Here is a 19,111-nt window from a genome sequence, read left to right on the forward strand (position 1 = left end):
CTTGGCCCATCAAGTTAATACCTCAACCCATTAGATTAACAACACAACACTTAAGGTTGATGTCTTTCCCTGGAGACACAGAACTCCTCCTCTTAGCATGGCTAGAGGGCCCAATCTCCCCTATAAAATAAGCCCTTGCCCAAAACTCAGAGTTCAGTGTGTCCGAACCACTGATCCGGCCACACTGTTCTGTTCAGTGCTTCTCAGCCTATCTTGGGGTTCAGTTGCTGCTGCATGCCACCTGATTTCTATCCTGTTTCCTTGGAGCCCAGTGCAGGTTGCTGGATTCTGCTTCACGGGCCTAAAGCTACTTCAGAATCTGATACAGTATGATCCCTCAACTCCTTCACTATTCCAAACCTATCCACTCAACACTGCTTATATCCTAGAACTGTGTGTGTGTTCTACTGCTTTGATTATTGTGTGGTTGTGTATCCCTACTATCGCTAAATAAAATAGTTAAACTTTATGTTGCTTGCCTGCGGATTTCTTGCAAAAGCTGACTTTGGAATACATAGGAATAAAGATCCTGAGCTTGCCCAACTTTTTGCTAAGCCAAGAGTCTGCTCTTGCTAATCCCACACTCTAAAAGGGAGAGACTCCCACCATTTCAGGTAACGCCACCATCACAGTCCCTTTCTTGAGCAAAGTTCAGAATGCCCGGAAAGCCAACAGCGTCCTGAGAAAAAACAACAGATGGTACAAATCAACAGCCTTGGAGTGATCCCAACTGCCCAAACAGTCTACAGCAAAGACAGTTGAATGCATTGTCTCAATATGATGAATAAGTCCAGGATGTCCCAAGATTCTTCGTAGCTGCACCTTCTCCTGGAGTTACCCTTTCCCTGAAGACTATCGGTGCTGTATTGAGAGTCACAGAAAGCAATTGCAAGCCAACACTCATCTTGGGAACTCACACCTATCTAATGTGGGTTTCAGGTGAGGAGATCCCCCCCCCACCATCACAGCCTCCTTTGGGAAATACTCACCTGACCACCACCACCACCACCCCCCCTCAATCGAGGTGACCATTTCATTCTGTTTGCCTCTGTTTCCTCTCCTGCTGTTTGGCAACTGCGATTCTCCCATACTGTAAAAACCTTTCATGAAATCGGGGTGCCACGCTACCATTTTATTTTGCATACACTTCATCATCACCACAGCCTCCATTAGCATCTCACAGTTGCAATAATGAACAAAGATCTACAGACCTCTCCCCAAGTTACACTTCCTTCCGTAACACAGTTTTCAACCTACATTCAAAAGTACAGGCAGCCATACGTGAACAAAACCCTTCCAGATCCAGATTAGAAGAGCATCCCAATGCCTTGAGCTGGACCACCTCTTTGATCACCCTTCAGGTCTTTGAGAAATCCCTCTAAGAACCTCATTTTTCCACCTGAAAGGGAACGCCCAGGTTTTACAGTTTCAAGTAACATTTTTCACAAGGGCATATGCAGATAAAAATTTTTGGCTGAACATCTAATAGCCTTCCTATTTCCCTTTGTTGCTTCTCTGCCTGGGTCCCGTTTCAGTTAATAAAAAAGTCACTTAAACTACAGGAGGAAAACAAAATTGCACAGAAAACATACACATATATTACATCTGAATTATTTCCAATGCTTAAAACAATCTTTCCTGTCTAGAACTACAGCACAGATTTTAAAAAAACCATTGTAATTAATGTGCAATTTAAAAGATGCCCAAAAGAAGCTTCACTGAACGAAATGACGACTTTTCACGATTTTCCCGGATGCTGTTTAAAAATGAAAAAAAAAAAAAAGCTTTCACTCTGCCTAGAAAAGTCCTGGGTCGATTTGGCTTTCTCGATTCCGATGCTTAATTCTACTTGAACATACAGCATTTTTGATTTGTGGTTGACTACTCTGTTGAGGGGCGGGGCGTTGGAGAGATCACGCTCTAGGCTTGTACGGCAGAACCAGCTAATAGGCATCTGTAGTCTCATAACATGATGACATCATTATAAATTACAGCTCATTTGTTAAGTGATTATGGAGATGCATGCAGTCTTCCTTAACACAGTTACCAGCGGAGAAGCACGGAACGTGCCACCACGTTGCCGCCAACGCCCTCTCGCAGTCCAACTTTTTACGGCAGACTCTAGACTTTGCTTGGCGTCAATCGCTCAGCACTGGAGAACAGTCCCACGAGAACAGTCCGAAACGCTTCCTCTCACGGCGGCCTGCCGTCACCATAACCACCCTTCCCGAACCCCCGAAAATTAGCCCACCGGAGTGTTGCTGCTGCAGCCTCCCTTCAGCCGCAGGAGATCACAGTGAAACGCTTGGAGATGCACGACATGTTGTGGAGGACAATACCCAGGAGAAAGACCAGGACGCAAGCCACCAGGATGACAGTGCAAACCCCCGACCAGGTGGAGCTTTTCACCATCCCCCTCCGGTCTTGTTCCTCGTCTCCCGCTTCCTGTGGGATCGCAGCCTGCAACGGCTGCTGCTCAGCCGGGATCGTCACCACGGTGACGGATTTCTGCTGAGTGCCCGGTAAGAGGCGGCAGCCAATGTCCCCCGGCAACAGGGACCTCTCCTTGGAGATTGGCAAGGGCAGCATGTAGCACCCATTGCTAGGAAGTTTGATGAAGACCGGCGTGTGCTCTGAAGTGTGCGGTATGGCAATCACGGCAATGACCTCTGGGTCGTCGGGCAGCTGCGAGACGGAAAACCCGGGCGGCAGCTTAGTGATCCCGCGGCACCACGGGCACCTCAGGTCCTTCTGGCTGGTCCTCATCTGCTGAAGACAAACGGAGCAGCAGGTGTGTTTACAGTCCAGCAATTTGGGTCTCCGTCGGGGACTGTAGTAATTGAAACAGATCTGACATTCCAGCAGAGTGTCCTGGGACAGAGTCTCCATCGCGGCCCGACCGACTGGAGAAAACAGGTGATCACGTCGCTTTGCTCAGTCTAAACGTGGCCGGCCAGAGTTCTCTCCCCCGCCCTTTCAAGGTGACTCGCTTGAATTCTGCCGCCACACGAAAGGAGATAAGAAGCCTGTAGGGAAACATCTGTCTAGGAGTCCATCTGAGGAGAAAAATTAGAACGAACAAGGTTAATCGTAAAGGTCTGCTGAAATGCTGAGGAAAACAACATTCTCCCAAACTCTCCACCCCACCCCCCCTCAACAATTCCCCTTTCATCAAGGGCTTCTGAAACATAACAAAACAAATAATAAGCATTAGCAAGCCAAGGTCTTATATTAACAAGCAGGAAGGCCTAATAAAAAACAGCCCAGAGTTTAAGGGCAAGCTTGGGTAATTGTGAAGATATTTTCAAAAAGTTTAAAAGCCCAACAGCCCGATCCAATGAGTATTTTAGCCAGCAAAATGCAGGCTGTTTTGCATGCAGACAGCGAAAGAAGGAGCTTTGGGGGGTTTTGTTTGGATAACTTTAGGAAAAGTTATCAGAAATGCCTGGGACAACATGATAATAATTCCAGAGGGTAGCAATGTTAAGACTGTCACAGCACAAATGAATAACTGCCTTGTGGCATCTTCTAGACTAAAAACGTTATATTTCAGTGTAACTTTTTGTGGACTAAAGCCCAGTTCCTTCAGGTACGATGGGAAGATTTTCATTATGCAGGTACTGAAACTATGAATGCAGGAAGATGCTCCGCCACTAAGCCATGTTCTCTGAGAAAACCATCTGTTATGAGTAGATCCAGGGAGTATACAATATGGGAAGTGCAGGACAAAATGCAATCCTGTGAATGAATGAATGAATGAATGAATGAATGAATGAATGAATGAATGAATGAATGAATGAATGAATGAATGAATGAATGAATGAATGAATGAATGAATGAATGAATGAATGAATGAATTTTTTGTTTTAGCCACTGGCCATAACAAAAAAAATTAAGAGACAATGCAGATTAAAATAGAGAATTAGCAATGCTATAAATATCTAAAATGGATGAAACACAATCATTACAAAAATGATTTAACAAACTGCTATCACAACCATTCAAATTTAAATCAAGGCACATCGTGATCAATCATGAACTACACTAGCCCAGAGGGAGAGAAGCAAAGAGGTCATGAAATGAAGAAAGCACAGGGAAGAGTGGATTTTTCTTGATTAAAATTTTTACAAAATGGCATTTCACCCTGAATTTCTTTGCATATTATGGCCCCTGACCCCTCCTTTTTTCTTTACATCCTTTGCCACCCCTTCTCCACTCACACAGAGTGCCTGCCACCATCCGAAAACTCTCTCTCAGGTTCAGGGCACATACAGGTAGGTCAGGCAACACATCTCAATACCTTTCTCATTTCCTTTAAAATCTCTAGAGAGCCATGACCATTTGAAATCTCAGATCCTCTCTGGTCCCTTCCGCACATGCAGAATAATGCACTTTCAATCCACTTTGCAGCGGGATTTTTCTGTGCGAAATAGCAAAATCCACTTGCAAACTATTGTGGAAGTGGATTGAAAGTGCATTATTCTGCATGTGTGGAAGGGGCCTCACTCTCTCTCTCTCTCTCTCTCTCACACACACACACATCAGCAGACAGTGTAGTGGACACCCCCACCCCCCTTTAATGAAAGGCCATCACACACAGTTATTGAGGCTGGGGCTCAAACACTGCTCCCTTCACATGCTGCCATCATTTATTCACATCCAACAATATCCACAGCCCAAGATATTAACTTGTGTGTGTGTTTCTTTCCCCGAGACACAAAGTCCATGGGGTTAATCAAAGGAAGCAGTTAACTTTTATTTATTGTTATGAACATAACATTGACACAGGTAAGGCAGATGCTACAAAGTTTCATTTCCAAATGAACTCTTGAACTGTTCCCCTATTCCAGTATCTTGAATCTTTTGTTACAAACAGACTTCTTCTTTTTTTAGTCAGCTATGCTCTGTCTCACCAAAAGATCCAAGCGGGGTTGTAAGTTGTTAGGTAGAAGTAGCAGGCTTCTGCCGCAGGAAATATTCCTGACCACACTTAGACCTTTGGTTGGAAAAATATTCCTGGTGGGGTGGCGGCAGTAAGTACTGGGGCACTTCGGGGGCCGGTGGGTTGTCATTTGACCCGGACCCCGCCCGCCTGCTGCTGTTCCTCCACGCCCAGGGCTTCTGCCATATTGACATTTAATGCTAGCAATGGGGGGCCGTTTCACATGACGCCTAACTCTGGCATGACACAATGGGACCGATTCCTTTGCATCCAACCGCTGCCCTCTGATCAGAAAGGAACAGCACCCATCCCTACCCCATTCATGTGGTCCCTCTGCTCTAAAGTTTAGGACTTCATGAGCTATTCCGCCGGGCTTTTGGGGAGGCCAGCCGCTGATGCCCCCTCCCCCCCCTTTTTAACGGCGGGGGCCCTGATGTTCCCCTCTTAGAGGAGTTTTAGCTTAGACGCCATCGGTTGTTTGAAATGTTATATTATGATTTGAACGCTGTGTTTTAATATGCGCCGGTACTAAATGTACGGGGTGTTTGTTTATTTGCCTGTTGTTGTTTGTTTGCTGTGAACCGCCCTGAGCCCTTCGGGGGAGGGCGGTATACAAGTTTAATAATTAATTAATTGATTGATTGATTGATTGATTGATTGATTGATTGATTAATAAGGTGTCAAAGGAACAGTTGCCACAGCACAAGCAACTAGCCCGAAGTCACAGCATTTAGCCCAAACTCTATGACAAGAGCAGAGGATTTCAGACTTCTGTTTTGCTATCCTCCAAGCCCTACGCCAGGGGTCCCCAAACTACGGCCCGGGGGCCAAATGTGGCCCCCTGAAGGCATTTATCCGGCCCTCCAGGCATGGTGGCGATGGCTCCATTCATGTGCAGTGGGGGCTCGAGGGAGAGGAGGAACCAGCCCCAACGGCTGTTGATTGCAGTTACATGATGGCACCCCCAAATCTCCATGAATTTTCTGACCCAGAGTTGGAAACCTTACATGTGGCAACGCCTACTCCACTCTTCCCTCTCAGCTACTCCATGTGTTGCTCTCAGGCTTTCTGTTCCGCCTCACTCCCATTGGCATCAGCCAGGCTGGCAAATCGCTCGCTGGCTGCTAGGGAGGAAAGAACCCAGGAAGATACCTGATCCTGGGTTAGATGGAATGCTTCATTGGGAAAGTTCTGCTCTTTTTTTTTTACAGGGGAAGGTATTCCACAGCCTCCCCAACAATATTTGGAGCCCACCCTGTACTTGACGTACTTTGGTCACTGTTCTAAAAATAGACCATGACAGAAAGGCTGAAAGGTGAAATCAAACATTGTACAATCATTTGTGCATAGGAATTTGTTCATAGTTTTTTTTAGTCCGGCCCTCTTAACAAAGGCCCGAATGACAGTGAACTGGGTTCCCTGTTTAAAAAAAAAAGTTTGTAATTGCCCTACGCTGTGCCCACTGCACATTATTTATAGCTTTAAGTACGAGAAACCTTTGGGTCTTAGGTTTTTTAAACCAGAGGGCATGGACGATTCAGCTGACTGGGCACGAGGTACACTGAGGAACTGATCCCAATTATTTTTGTAACTGAGAAGGTTAACAGCTAAAGTTCCACCAAATAAATTTTTAACCACACTGGCTCCCATAGCGCTCCTTTTTTAAACTTTTGTGCTTGCTTCAATATAACTGAAGTTTAAGGTCATGTATGAGACCCCGCTTTCTTTCTCGGTCCAGTGGTCATATTTCATTCATAGGATATCGTACTTGATTGTAATCTACGTTGCAGATAATTAAAATAAAAGAGAAGAATATACAATTTGAGGGAATAGTGAACGATGAAAAAGGTAAAAGTCTGATATAGGGCAGAATCAGGGGAACAGAACAGAAACACAAGCTACATCTAAACACACACACAAGTTGATAGCATCGGCGCAGGTCCCAAAGTACAAGCCAAAAAACTAGAACACAGGTCCTCTTAACACTTTTTATTGAGGGCAACTGATTAGGTGGGAATGGGGAGCCTCCACCCACCAAAACTCCATGTATTTCCCAATCCAGAGCTAGCAACCCTAAACGGTTTGAGGTGGTACAGTCCATTCCACCAGGCCAGGACTGTACCACTTTATTCACTTGTACATGTGTATCTTTAATCTTCAGAGACACAAAACTGCACAGCACACAGGCCAACATAAGGAATAGGAAAAAATGCTGACTGCAAATATTTTCATACTGATAGTTTAGATTTTAGATAAATGGAGATCAGATCTGCCAACCTTTCAGTCCTTCGGGTACATCTAGGGAAACAGAGATACTTCTCTGAGGGGAGGGGACAGAATGGCAAGAAACAACAGACAGCAAAAAATTAACTTCCCCCGAAGCTGAGTTTGCATTACATGTAGTGATTAAGAGTGGCAGACTCTAAAGCCCACTCCTCTGCACAAGCAGCAGACTCTGATCTGGAGAACCAGGTTTCTTTCCCCACTCCTATACATGAAGCCTGCTGGGTGACCTTGGTCCAATCACAGTTCTCTCAGAACTCTCTCAGCCACATTGACCTTACAAGATATCTGTTGTGGGGAAAGGGAGGGAAAGGGAAAGAGTTTGCAAGCCACTTTGCGACTCCTTGAAAAAAGTTGGGTATAAAAACCAACTTTTCTTCTTCTGTAGGGAGCATTCACCTCAGACAGAATCCAGTTCTCAGACACGCCACTAATTATATATAGTTAATAGATTAATCATAAATAATTCCGTCAATAATACATTAGGTACCATTTACTTCTACAAATTTTATACGAACCATGTTCACACAGACTAGCATAATGAACCCCTCTCCCCACCCCCCACAAAACCCACATCATAAAATTGTGCAACTCTTTTTCAAGAACAAAAAGCGCGCTGTAGCTTTCTTTTGCCTTATCCAGCATCCCCTGTAACCGCTTCCTTCTGCCCTACAATTCACAATTGCCAGTAAGTCACCACTGTTATTAACACTAGTTCTGGGCTGGGCCTCTGAAGCAGCAGCGGTTTCCTGCGCAATTCTTGAACCACGACAATCTTCTGCAGTGTTTCTGCAAAATGAATAGTGATTTTTGAAGATACAAACAGGGTAGATTTCACTTCTCAACTCAGTTCCAATTGTTACAACTGAAGCGCTCAAATCACGCGTAGCTCGGGAGAGATAATGCTACCTGCCACCCATCCGATACATACAGGCACCATTTTGTGCAAGCAGGACAAAGCATGCATTTCACAGCTTTCGCACGTATGTACGTGGACTCTCGACAAACGTGGGTTTCCGACTGACTGCTCCAAAGCTGCAAAATGCACACATTACCCTGTTCACCCAAAACGACAACCACGTGTGCCAGAAGGATCAAAAAAGGTAGAGCGATCTCCGATGTCACCCTGTTTGAGCATAAAAGTTAATGACTGGAAAGGGCTTCTATCAACTCAGTATTCAAAAAGAAGGATCATTTTACTCCATTTTTATCTTGTCCTTTCCAAACCAAGGAGGTCAGGGCTGCTCATATGTATATATGCGTATATGTGTATATATGTGTATATATGTGTGTGTGTGTATATACATACACACATATATACACATATATATACACACACATATATATACATATACACATATACATACACACATACATACACACACACACACATATATATACACACACGTGTGTATATACATATACACACACACACACACACACACATATATATACATATATTGTTTTCATATGGATATTGTTTTCCCAACCTTGTTTTCCCAATAATGCATATTGTTTTCCCAACCTGGCTAACCTTTTGGACATGTATATATGCAGCCTGGAAAGGTTCTGCAAGCTTTCTCGATCCAGCCTGGCTTTGTTTGAGGGCACAGCTGACTTCAGCAGCAGTCAAAAACATTGTTTTATCATAAGTGCTTTAGATTAACTGATGACAGCCGGGAAAATGTTGCTGATGGAGGAGACCCGGAGGGAGAAGAGAATCAGACTGTCAGGGGTATCCTCAGGACTCTCTCAAAGTGCAGGGGGAAGGGAGAGCTGGAAGGCACACTAGAGCGAGACCGAAAGACAAAGAGACAACCGGAATCAGAATTAATATCTTGGGCCAGTGAAGATTTGATCGCAGCTGAAACCTCTTGTAGCGTTGATGAAACCAAAAGGGCAGGGAGAAAAATCACAGGCAGGAGACGCAAAGCAACAGGGAGGGAGGTGCCTCGGTAGCGACGGGGAGGAATGAGAAGACAACGGGGACCAACGCAATTCCCAATACAATCCCAAATTCCAAAATCTTGCTGTACCCCTTCCCTAAACTCGCCCCTGCTCGGACATCCATGTTCCTGAACTGGGCTGGAGGAGTCTTTATATGTTTAATTTTTTGTCATTTTATATTTTATACGTTCTCAATTATTGATATAATTACAACTTAGTGTATTAGTGTAGTGTAGTGTATTGTACACTGCCCTGAGCTCAATGTTGTCGAGGTAGGGTATGATATAAACTGGATGGATGGATGGATGGATGGATGGATGGATGGATGGATGGATGGATGGATGGATGGATGGATGGATGGATGGATGGATGGATGGATGGATGGATGGATGGATGGATGGATGGATGGATGGATGGATGGATGGATGGATGGATGGATGGATGGATGGATAAATAGGATGGCTTGCTCGACACATTTCTTGCTCGCATGCACAACCACATCTAATAAATGAGATCATGAAAATGAGCAGGCACAGATTTTTGGAAAATATCACCTGCACTGAGAAATTTTTATTTATTTATTTATCATTCGACTTATAAGCCGCCTCATCCCCGAAGGGCTCGAGGCGGCTCACAACACGGCTGTTATTCAAACAGCAATCACATAAAACTTAACCTATTAGCCAATTAAAATTTTAAGCAGGAATTACATACCATAAATAACAATTGAACAACAGAAGTTGTTCAACAGTTAATCAAAATCATTAATTAAAATCGGCGCCCGATCTATAGGCCAAAAAGAGAGGGCGGGAGCAGGAGGGCCTGTGGTGGTATCAGAGAATCAGGCCCAACCGGGATGGAAAAAAGATGGACACAGGCAGCCTCAGTTGCAATTGCAGCTTCAGTGGGGGGCAGTAGAACCGCGGCCGGCCCCCCCAAAGGCCCGGTGGAATAGCTGTGTCTTGCAGGCCCTGCGGAACTCACCAAGGTCCCGCAGGGCCCGGATAGTTGGAGGGAGAGCATTCCACCAGGCAGGGGCCAGAGCCGTAAAGGCCCTGGCCCGGGTCGAGACCAGCCGCATCGTCGCGGGGCCAGGGGTCACCAGCAGTTCTGCCACCGCCGAGCGCAGTGGCCTATGAGGGACGTAAGGGGTGATGCAGTCCCGTAGGTATGCGGACCCCATGCCTCGTAAGGCCTGGAGTGAAGGTAACTTTTGCAAAAACACCAAAAAATGAAACAGGTGGGAAAGCATTTGAGTCGTCCAGGGAGAGCTTCATAAGAGACTATTTAAGCCCTAGAGACCTACTTTTAGTGCAGATTACAAAAAAACTATTTAATGCACTCTTTGATAGGACCGACTTCCTGCATGGGGCAATATAAAGAGAATTAAGCTGTCAGTTGCTGGTCAGTTCTGTAATGTAAGAGTAATGCCCAGAACGGCACCAGTTGCATTACAAATATCTTTCGGTTCTATTCTCTGATGCAGTAACAGTAATCTGAGATTATCATTAATAATAGCACAAAGGAGTCTGAGAACCGCTTGCAAGGTTGGACACGAAGAGCACCAAATAGAGCGGACATTGTCACTCTGCTTTCATGGGTAAAACAGAACTTCCCAGCTCTTGAGAAGGAAGCTTACCAAAAGAACATACAGCCAGTCGGTGCAGGCCCTGGTTTTGACCTATCACAAGGAAGACTGCAACGAGCCGTTTTTTGGTTGCCTATGGCTGAAAACTGTCCCCATGGAGTTCTGGACCCAATCCAGGTAGAGTTATCATCTTCCAGGTAGCACCTAGAGATCTCCAAATGATGAAGATCATTTCCCTGGGGAGAAAATGTCTGCTTTGGAGGGTGACATTATAACCCAATGAGATCCCTCCCCTCCCCAAGCCCCAACCTCCCCAGGCTCCGACCCCACAATCTCAAGGTCTTTCCCAACCCAGCACTGGCAATCCTAAGTCCAGAGAAGGAACCAGTTGTGTGTGTAAAGTGCCATCAAGTTGCAAGAGACTTATAGGGGTGAATTGTCATTGCCTTCCTCTGTATGGTGACCCCGATTTTCCTTGGTCTCCCATCCAAATACTAAGCAGGGCCGACCCTGGGCCACCAAATAGGTCATGACAGATGCTGAAGTTGCAGGCGCCGGTACACCCCATGCTTTGGAATACATCGTCTTTCTGCAAGGTTAATATCAAGCTCTCGACAATACAGCCATATTAGAATGCTTCACCTTTTCCAAGAAAGGTTTATTATGCAAACTCCCCAAACACATTAAGTATCCTTAGAAGCCATTACAGGCCACGTATGATTTATGGCAGAGAATAAAATTAATGTGTTTGTTGCTCTAAAGCTGTTAAAATGAAAAAAAATGGCAGAGGGGAGAATGTGGTCTAAGTTCTCAACAGAGAAATTAATTGCCAGAATAATCTGTGCTCAAGTATAAACAAGATATGGCTTTTTGGAGGCTTTTCAAGTAAAAAAAAAAGAAGGGAAGGTGTTGTAAATATAAATTATTCCAATATGGGCAGAAACGAGTCCAGAATCTGAGCAGGGCTGTTATTCTGAAACGAAAATCATGCTGCTGCTCTTGGAGTCTAAACTATTGACTCCTCCAAATATTCCCCATGGAGAGAAGGGCTCACCTTATTTATAGACTCCCCTGTGGCTCTAATTGCCAATGGTAGCTCAGCAGCATAGAAACACAAGCGAATGCATTCCCCTGTGTAGAAGGAAAGACTGTATCAACACAAACACAGCCACATACACAATGAGAAAAAGGGTTTTTTCGTTTAAGGCATTTCCAGAATGGGTTTTGAGCAGCTACTAGCCTACAATAAACAGAAAATTAGGCAGAACTAGAAATTGTTTTTTCTTGCCATTTTAAGGTCCCAAATTCCTTACAGTGATGCGTGGGCTGGCATTTGTTTGAAGGATGTTTGGAGCTTGCACCTTTGCATGCAGAACATCCCGGGTTCGAGAACAGAAAGGAACAGGTAGCAGGTGAAAGATCATCGAGTGAGGCACTGGAATGCTGCTTCCAGTCCAAGGAGGGAATGCTGGCTTCGATGGACGATCGGTCTGATTCATATGTATTCATCAACAGTCTGATTCATATGTATTCGTCAGTCCACCTGATGCTCTGTTACTAATGGCCAAACCATATGAGATGCTGTAAAATCTGCCAGAGAAGGGCAACGAGGACGATTGAAGGACTGGAGCACCTTCCTTATGAGGAGAGGCTGCAGCGTTTGGGACTCTTTAGTTTGAAGAGGAGACGGCTGAGGGGGGATATAAAATTATGCATGGGGTAGAAAATGTTGACAGAGAGATATTTTTCTCTCTTTCTCACAATACTAGAACCAGGGGGCATACATTGAAAATGCTGGGGGGAAGAATTAGGACTAATAAAAGGAAACACTTCTTCACGCAACGTGTGATTGGTGTTTGGAATATGCTGCCACAGGAGGTGGTGATGGCCACTAACCTGGATAGCTTTAAAAGGGGCTTGGACAGATTTATGGAGGAGAAGTCGATCTATGACAGTGGTGGCAAACCTTTGGCACTCCAGATGTTATGGACTACAATTCCCATCAGCCCCTGCCAGCATGGCCAATCCATAACATTTGGAGTGCCAAAGATTCGCCACCACGGATCTATGGCTACCAATCTTGATCCTTCTGGATCTGAGGTTGCAAATGCCTTAGCAGACCAGTGCTCAGGAGAAGCAGCAGCAGGCCATTGCTTTCACCTTCTGCATGTGAGCTCCCAAAGGCACCTGGTGGGCCACTGCGAGTAGCAGAGTGCTGGACTAGATAGACTTTGGTCTCTTCCAGCAGGCTCCTTCTTATGTTCTTATCAAATATTAAATATGCTTCACTTTCAGAAGGCCCAACATGAATCACGAAAACAGCACTGGGGTTGGGGGAGGGAAGCGATGTTAACACTTTCTTCACAACATTTTTGCAAGATCAAACAGGCCTTTCCAGAAGTAGATAACCCATTGGGAAGAGCATACAGCCAATACCAGCTCTGAGGGCCAGACATCAAAAAAGGAACAAGAGCTAACTCTCCTCCATTCTCCTCCTGCCGTGAATACTGCAAGGTTCCTATCATTATTTCCAATCTGTTGAGTAACTTTTGCAACAGCTTCTTTTTAAAGCAGAGGCACTTTCTTGTTCTGTTTACACTTCTAAGACATTCCTTTGCTACAGAGCTTTATAAACAGAATGGAAGAATATCCACTATTCTCTTCATAGATACCAGCCTTGGAAAGATGTCTGAAAACAGAATTTCATTTAAAAGAAATCTCTTCACGGGCACACTTCTCACCAAAGCAAGTCACTGCAAAGCAGAGCTGAAATCAGAGCGCATTAAGGTAGAAAACCTGTTACAGAAAATAATGGGATAAAGCGAAATAATGAGTTTTGAAAAATCCTACCTTTATTGGCCCTAACAGGGCAGAAGATAAATCCATACACACAGAGAGATAAAATTACTTTCTTCAGCGCCTGTTTTACAGGCTGCAACAAGCAAAAGTCTATCTAAGGAAACGACGTCCCCCAAAACGAGGGTTTTTAATTGTTTGTCACTCTGCTCAGGCGTTTCTGCTCTTGTGGGCAAGGTTGCTGAACTTGCTCTATCTCACGGAAACATAATTTCCTGAGAAAGCGATTCTGTGCGTGCGTGGCTGGAGAGAACAACCGAAGCTTTTTTTCCCCCTCGCCTTATTTTGGGCCTTGAAAGAAACAATTTCATTAAGGGGGCGAGGAAATAAATTAGTCCATACCGGTCTCTTTCGCTCGCCTCCTTATTCGGTATAGTAAATCTGCACACACGCTCAGTGACAAATTCCATCCAGAGCAGCAGTGGCATGGGAGGTTAAGAGCTCATGTATCTAATCTGGAGGAACCGGGTTTGATTTCCAGCTCTGCCGCCTGAGCTGTGGAGGCTTATCTGGGGAATTCAGATTAGCCTGTGCACTCCCACACACGCCAGCTGGGTGACCTTGGGCTAGTCACAGCTTCTCAGAGCTCTCTCAGCCCCACCTACCTCACAGGGTGTTTGTTGTGAGGGGGGAAGGGCAAGGAGATTGTAAGCCCCTTTGAGTCTCCTGCAGGAGAGGAAGGGGGGATATAAATCCAAACTCTTCTACTTCTTCTTCTTCTTCACTCATGATGGAGAGCTCGGGTTATCAGGGAAAGAAAGACAAAGTCATTTAAATACTCACCTTTGTAAGTAAGTGTGTGTGTGTGTTGGCACTGTACACATTCTTTTTAAGCCTTATGCCTCGAGGGAATACTTCCCATATCGACCCTTCCGACACAGGATGCTTGGGACACAGTGGGCAAAAGTCCAGTTTCTGTAGCCTGTGCACATCCTAGTGACTGTCCAATCCTTACTTCTGACTTAAGATTGCCATCTTAGCCCAGCAGGAGTCATAGAAGAAGACGAAGAAGAGTTTGGATTTATATCCCCGCTTTCTCTCCTGCAGGAGACTCAAAGGGACTTACAATCTCCTTGCCCTTCCCCCCTCACAACAAACACCCTGTGAGGTAGGTGGGGCTGATAGAGCTCCGAGAAGCTGTGACTAGCCCAAGGTCACCCAGGTGGTGTGTGTGGGAGTGTACAGGCTAATCTGAATTCCCCAGATAAGCCTCCACAGCTCAGGTGGCAGAGCGGGGAATCAAACCCGGTTCCTCCAGATTAGATACATGAGCTCTTAACCTCCTAGGCCACTGCCGCGTAGGAGGGGACAATCTCACTGATATCCTGATGAAGAAGACACCCAGTGGCATCAAACACTTGGGATATTCACAGGGATGCTTCATTGGCATCTGGAGAGAACGCGGATTTCGCTATGGGAAAAGGTGCTTGAAAAAGATAGCAGAGAATATTCTGCATATCGGGAGGGAAGTCCAGCTGGCCGGTGGCTGCAAAGCCATTAAGGGCTTTTCTAAATGATAGCTCAACCTTGAACTGAACCCAGTAACTGATTGCTAACCCATGGAGTCACAACAGAATGGGTGTCCAGTGCACACTCTGCGTAGCTCCCGATAGTAACCAAGCTGTGGAGTATTGGGTAAACTACAATCTCCAAGCAGACCTTAAGGCAGGGGTGGGCAATTATTTTTTCCATGGGGCCACATAAGAAACAGAAAATATTGTGGAGGGCCGGGCCAAAAGGCTGGACTCAATTCTGCATAATAGGGGCTGATAAGTGACAGACAGGTGCACAGATCAACTTGGAATCAGTGGCAACAGTTCTGCACACAACACTATTTGGCACAAAGAATCACAGGCTTAACCTACCTGCATAGTTGTCCACTGTGACAATCAAGCAAGTGGGGAGACTTAAGTCCCTTGACCTACTTTTTTCATCGACTGCGGTTGCCTTGGTTGCCAGCTTCTGCGGGACTTTCAAAGGCGCCTCGCTCCCCAGCAAGGCGGGGGGGGGGGGCAGTCAGGGTCATCCGGTGGGCTGGATGTGGCCCCCGGGCCGTATAATGCCCAGGTCTGCCTTAAGGGGAAGCTTGTGTATAGTATGCCTAAGAATCCTCTAACCTTCATGAGAACCACAAGGCCAGACTGGCAAAGTCATTTTTTTTTTTGCAGCCGCGTTAACTTGCTTCTCCAGAAACAATGCTGGGTCATATATAACCTAGGCCAGTGGTGGCGAACCTATGGCGCGAGTGCCAGAGGTGGCACTCAGAGCCCTCTCTGTGGGCACGCACAGTCACCCCCCCCACACACACATCTAGGCTGGCCTGGGCCGCTGGGCCCAATTATTAGCATTAAACCTAAGACCTAGTTTTGGGGAAGCAGTGTAGGTAACCCTGTTAAGCCCCACTGATTTCCATGCGAAGAACTAAAGCACAATCCTTTACCAGGGAGTAAGCTCAGTTGCTGGCAATGGGGTTTGCTTCTGAGTAAACCCTCCTAGGGTCGTGATTCACCCGTTGGAAGAGTTGCACGGTTGCTTCAAAGCAAAGTCACCGACTACCACCAAGCTTACTCCCGAGTAACACATGCCTCGGAGTCAAACGTTTTTCCTAAACTAAAACCTCAGTATTTGGATTAAATTGCCGTGTTGGCACTTTGCGATAGATAAATGGGTTCTGGGTTGCAATTTGGGCACTCGGTCTCGAAAAGGTTCGCCATCACTGACCTAGGCTTTTACCATAGGCAGAGTCTGCTAGATTCCACCAAATGTGAGAAGTACCAATCGTGGCAGTAAGAGCCTCTGTCTTCCCAACCAGTATGATCTCCGGCTAGTTAAGATTTAGTTTCCATTTGTTCAGTCTTGGCCATTTAACCCCAGAAGTCAGACGGTAACTCAGGGCTTTTACAGTATCGTCAAGCCATTTGGCTAAAAGAAACACTGACTCGGGTGTCGTACATAGACACACATGTTGACTGGGGACGTAGCTTGCTGTTTGCGTTCCCGTTCTCTGCCACACGAACTCATTCTACCCAACCCTCCAAAGGTGTCTTACAGGAGCTTCTGAGTTGTTCCATAGCATTAAATTCATAGTTTTAAATGGGTTATTATTCATGTCGGCCCCTTGCACTGAAATGCCGCAGATGGTTTGACTGGCAAGTCGTATCTGTAAAGTTGCTCTGTATTAGGCAAATCTCCCGGATTCTTTTCCATATTCCTGACCTTTAGACTGCTGTGCTCCTATACCTCTGTAATACTCATAACATTTTCTCACATACATAAATTCACACACACCCAGTGGTGGGATCCAAAAAATTTAGTAACAGGTTCCCTCGCCAGCCCCCCCTCAGCAAAGGGGGCAGAGGCAAACCTGAGCCCTGGGCAAAACCTGAGTTGGATGCCCCCCCCCATGGGCAGCCACCCCACCACGACCCCAAAAATTTTTTTGCACCAGGTCATTTCTAAATCATCATCACATTATATAAAATGCCCCAACTCACAAATCTGAACACAGCAATGGTGAAACACACAGGTTCTTTGACAGAGACTGGTGAGATAAAAGGTACAAAAGGCTGAGAATCAATGAATTGCAGTACCTGAAAGGGATTAACCCAGTTCAGGGAGTGACATTATTAGTCGCAATTGCTATATGGAACCTTCACGTTCAAAGGCAGGATGCCTCTCGGGGAGGCGAGGGCATGGAGATGGGAAAGCGGACCCAATTAGTAACCCTCTCTCGGCACACACAAATAATTAGTAACCCACTCTCGGGAACTGGTGAGAACCTGCTGGATCCCACCTCTGCACACACCCCAGCATAGGACAACATGAGTGACTGGTTTGAGGAACGCTTCACAGTTCGCCATCCAGCATGAAATTTTATTTGAAACAACTGCTAGGTGACTTTCTACCAGGATATTCATCTGACATAACCCAAACCTTTGCAGTTTTATTTGATGTCAGATTTTATCCGGAGGACCGACTACCTCTATGGTTTTTGTTATTATCAATCCAATGTATGTTGCTGGACGCCCCTGAGTGTGCATTTGAAATTGCGCTTCATTATCAATTTTGTCGCTGCAAGCATGGCAGTGCATATTGTTGAGTTTCATATTTATGAATATACTAGCAGGGCCTGGCCACGCGTTGCTGTGGCAATTGTCCTCTCATCACAGTCTGCAACCCACACAGATGTCCATGCAGGTCCAATGATCCGCAGCATAGCCTTTTGGGGTGGACAAATGGAATCCCTCTTTCCCTTTTCAATTCGCATCGTTATATGGTGGTGTCTTGTTTTTTTTAGTATGAGGTAACCCTTTCCATTCCACAATGGAACTGTCCAGAGTGCGAATCCCGCTGTCCATGAGGCGGGTTGACACATACAGTCCTGGCTTGGGTAAGGCAGAACTGGGACAAGGAGGCCATCCAAGTCAGGCAGCAGAGGCAGGGAGGTGAGGCGCTCAGATCGAGGCCAGCTCTCTGGGTTGTTAAAGGGCCATGTGCAAAAGAAGCGGAGCCAGTAGTGTTGGTTCGCCCCCACCCCACAGATTTTCTTAGAAAGAAAAAAGGCAAACTCCAGCTAGCTTTTTAGTAAAAGAGAGCTATAGCGAACAGAGTGAGGAAATTAGGTAAGAGTGGTGAGTTGGATGTGAGGGAGGGCAGAGTAGAGGTGTGTGAGGATGGAGCCTGGATGTGGATGAGAGTATGTGTGTTATTAATGGTAGCAGTGGGTGGGGAGCACAGAAGAGTGAAAGATTACCTGCGTGTGAGGGGGGGGGGAACCCGCCTGGCGTCTCCTGCGGCAAAGTGTGAATGTGTTTCACTTCCACTCGTGTTACACCTGGCAGTGCTACCTGTTGCTGTTTTCACTGCTCATCTCTGCTGTCTGCGCAGACATCCTAAGCCCTCATCCCAAGCCCTCCGGTCACGGACGGACGGGCTGCACTGCGAGACATTCTAAGGGTGACGGTTAAACGTGCCAGCTTCGCGGCCTGGTGAAAGGCCAGGAAAAAGACGTCTTACCTGGCTCAGGTATGGACTTTCAGCCATTTGAAGGTCCGATTACCTGCCCGCAACAGGGAGGAACATCATGTGAAAATTTGGGGGTGTTACAGCATGACGTTACGGCCATTTCGGCGTTACAGCATGACTAACAAAGTCACTGTTAGCTTTTTATATAGAGAGATAATCACAACACACATTTTCTGGATGCTGTGAATGATGCATTACAGGTGAGCCTGTACTCAGTGCAAATTCTTTGTCAGCGCTATTGCATGGCTGTGACCTAAAAGGTTACATGGCGAACTATTTCTAAGGTTCTCTCCTTCTATTGCTGTTCATATTCTGCTTTACCCGCCCACTCACTCCGAGTCAAACCCAGAGATTCTTCCAGTCTAGCTGGACTGGAGCTTTCACTGCCTTACCTCAGCCTGCGTTCCTGTTCTTCTTTTAATTTGGATCTCTTTTTGAAACATCTCTCCTCCTGTCTTGACCTTTCAGCT

At 45.9% G+C, this 19,111-nt stretch overlaps 1 protein-coding gene across 1 annotated transcript in view; it reads right to left on the reverse strand.

Moving 5' to 3' along the window:
* Window positions 1–1,117: 1,117 nt before the first annotated feature.
* RNF152 (ring finger protein 152) overlaps window positions 1,118–19,111 on the reverse strand; it is a 58,544-nt gene continuing 40,550 nt past the window's right edge. Inside the window, exon 4 of the mRNA XM_048508413.1 lies at window positions 1,118–3,056. Within this exon, the coding sequence (XP_048364370.1) occupies window positions 2,278–2,889 (612 nt within the window). The 5' untranslated portion in view covers window positions 2,890–3,056 and the 3' untranslated portion in view covers window positions 1,118–2,277. The remainder of the gene's footprint in view (window positions 3,057–19,111) is intronic.

The sequence above is a fragment of the Sphaerodactylus townsendi genome, linkage group LG09 (genome assembly GCF_021028975.2).
Source record: "Sphaerodactylus townsendi isolate TG3544 linkage group LG09, MPM_Stown_v2.3, whole genome shotgun sequence".
Taxonomy (NCBI): Eukaryota; Metazoa; Chordata; class Lepidosauria; order Squamata; family Sphaerodactylidae; genus Sphaerodactylus; species Sphaerodactylus townsendi.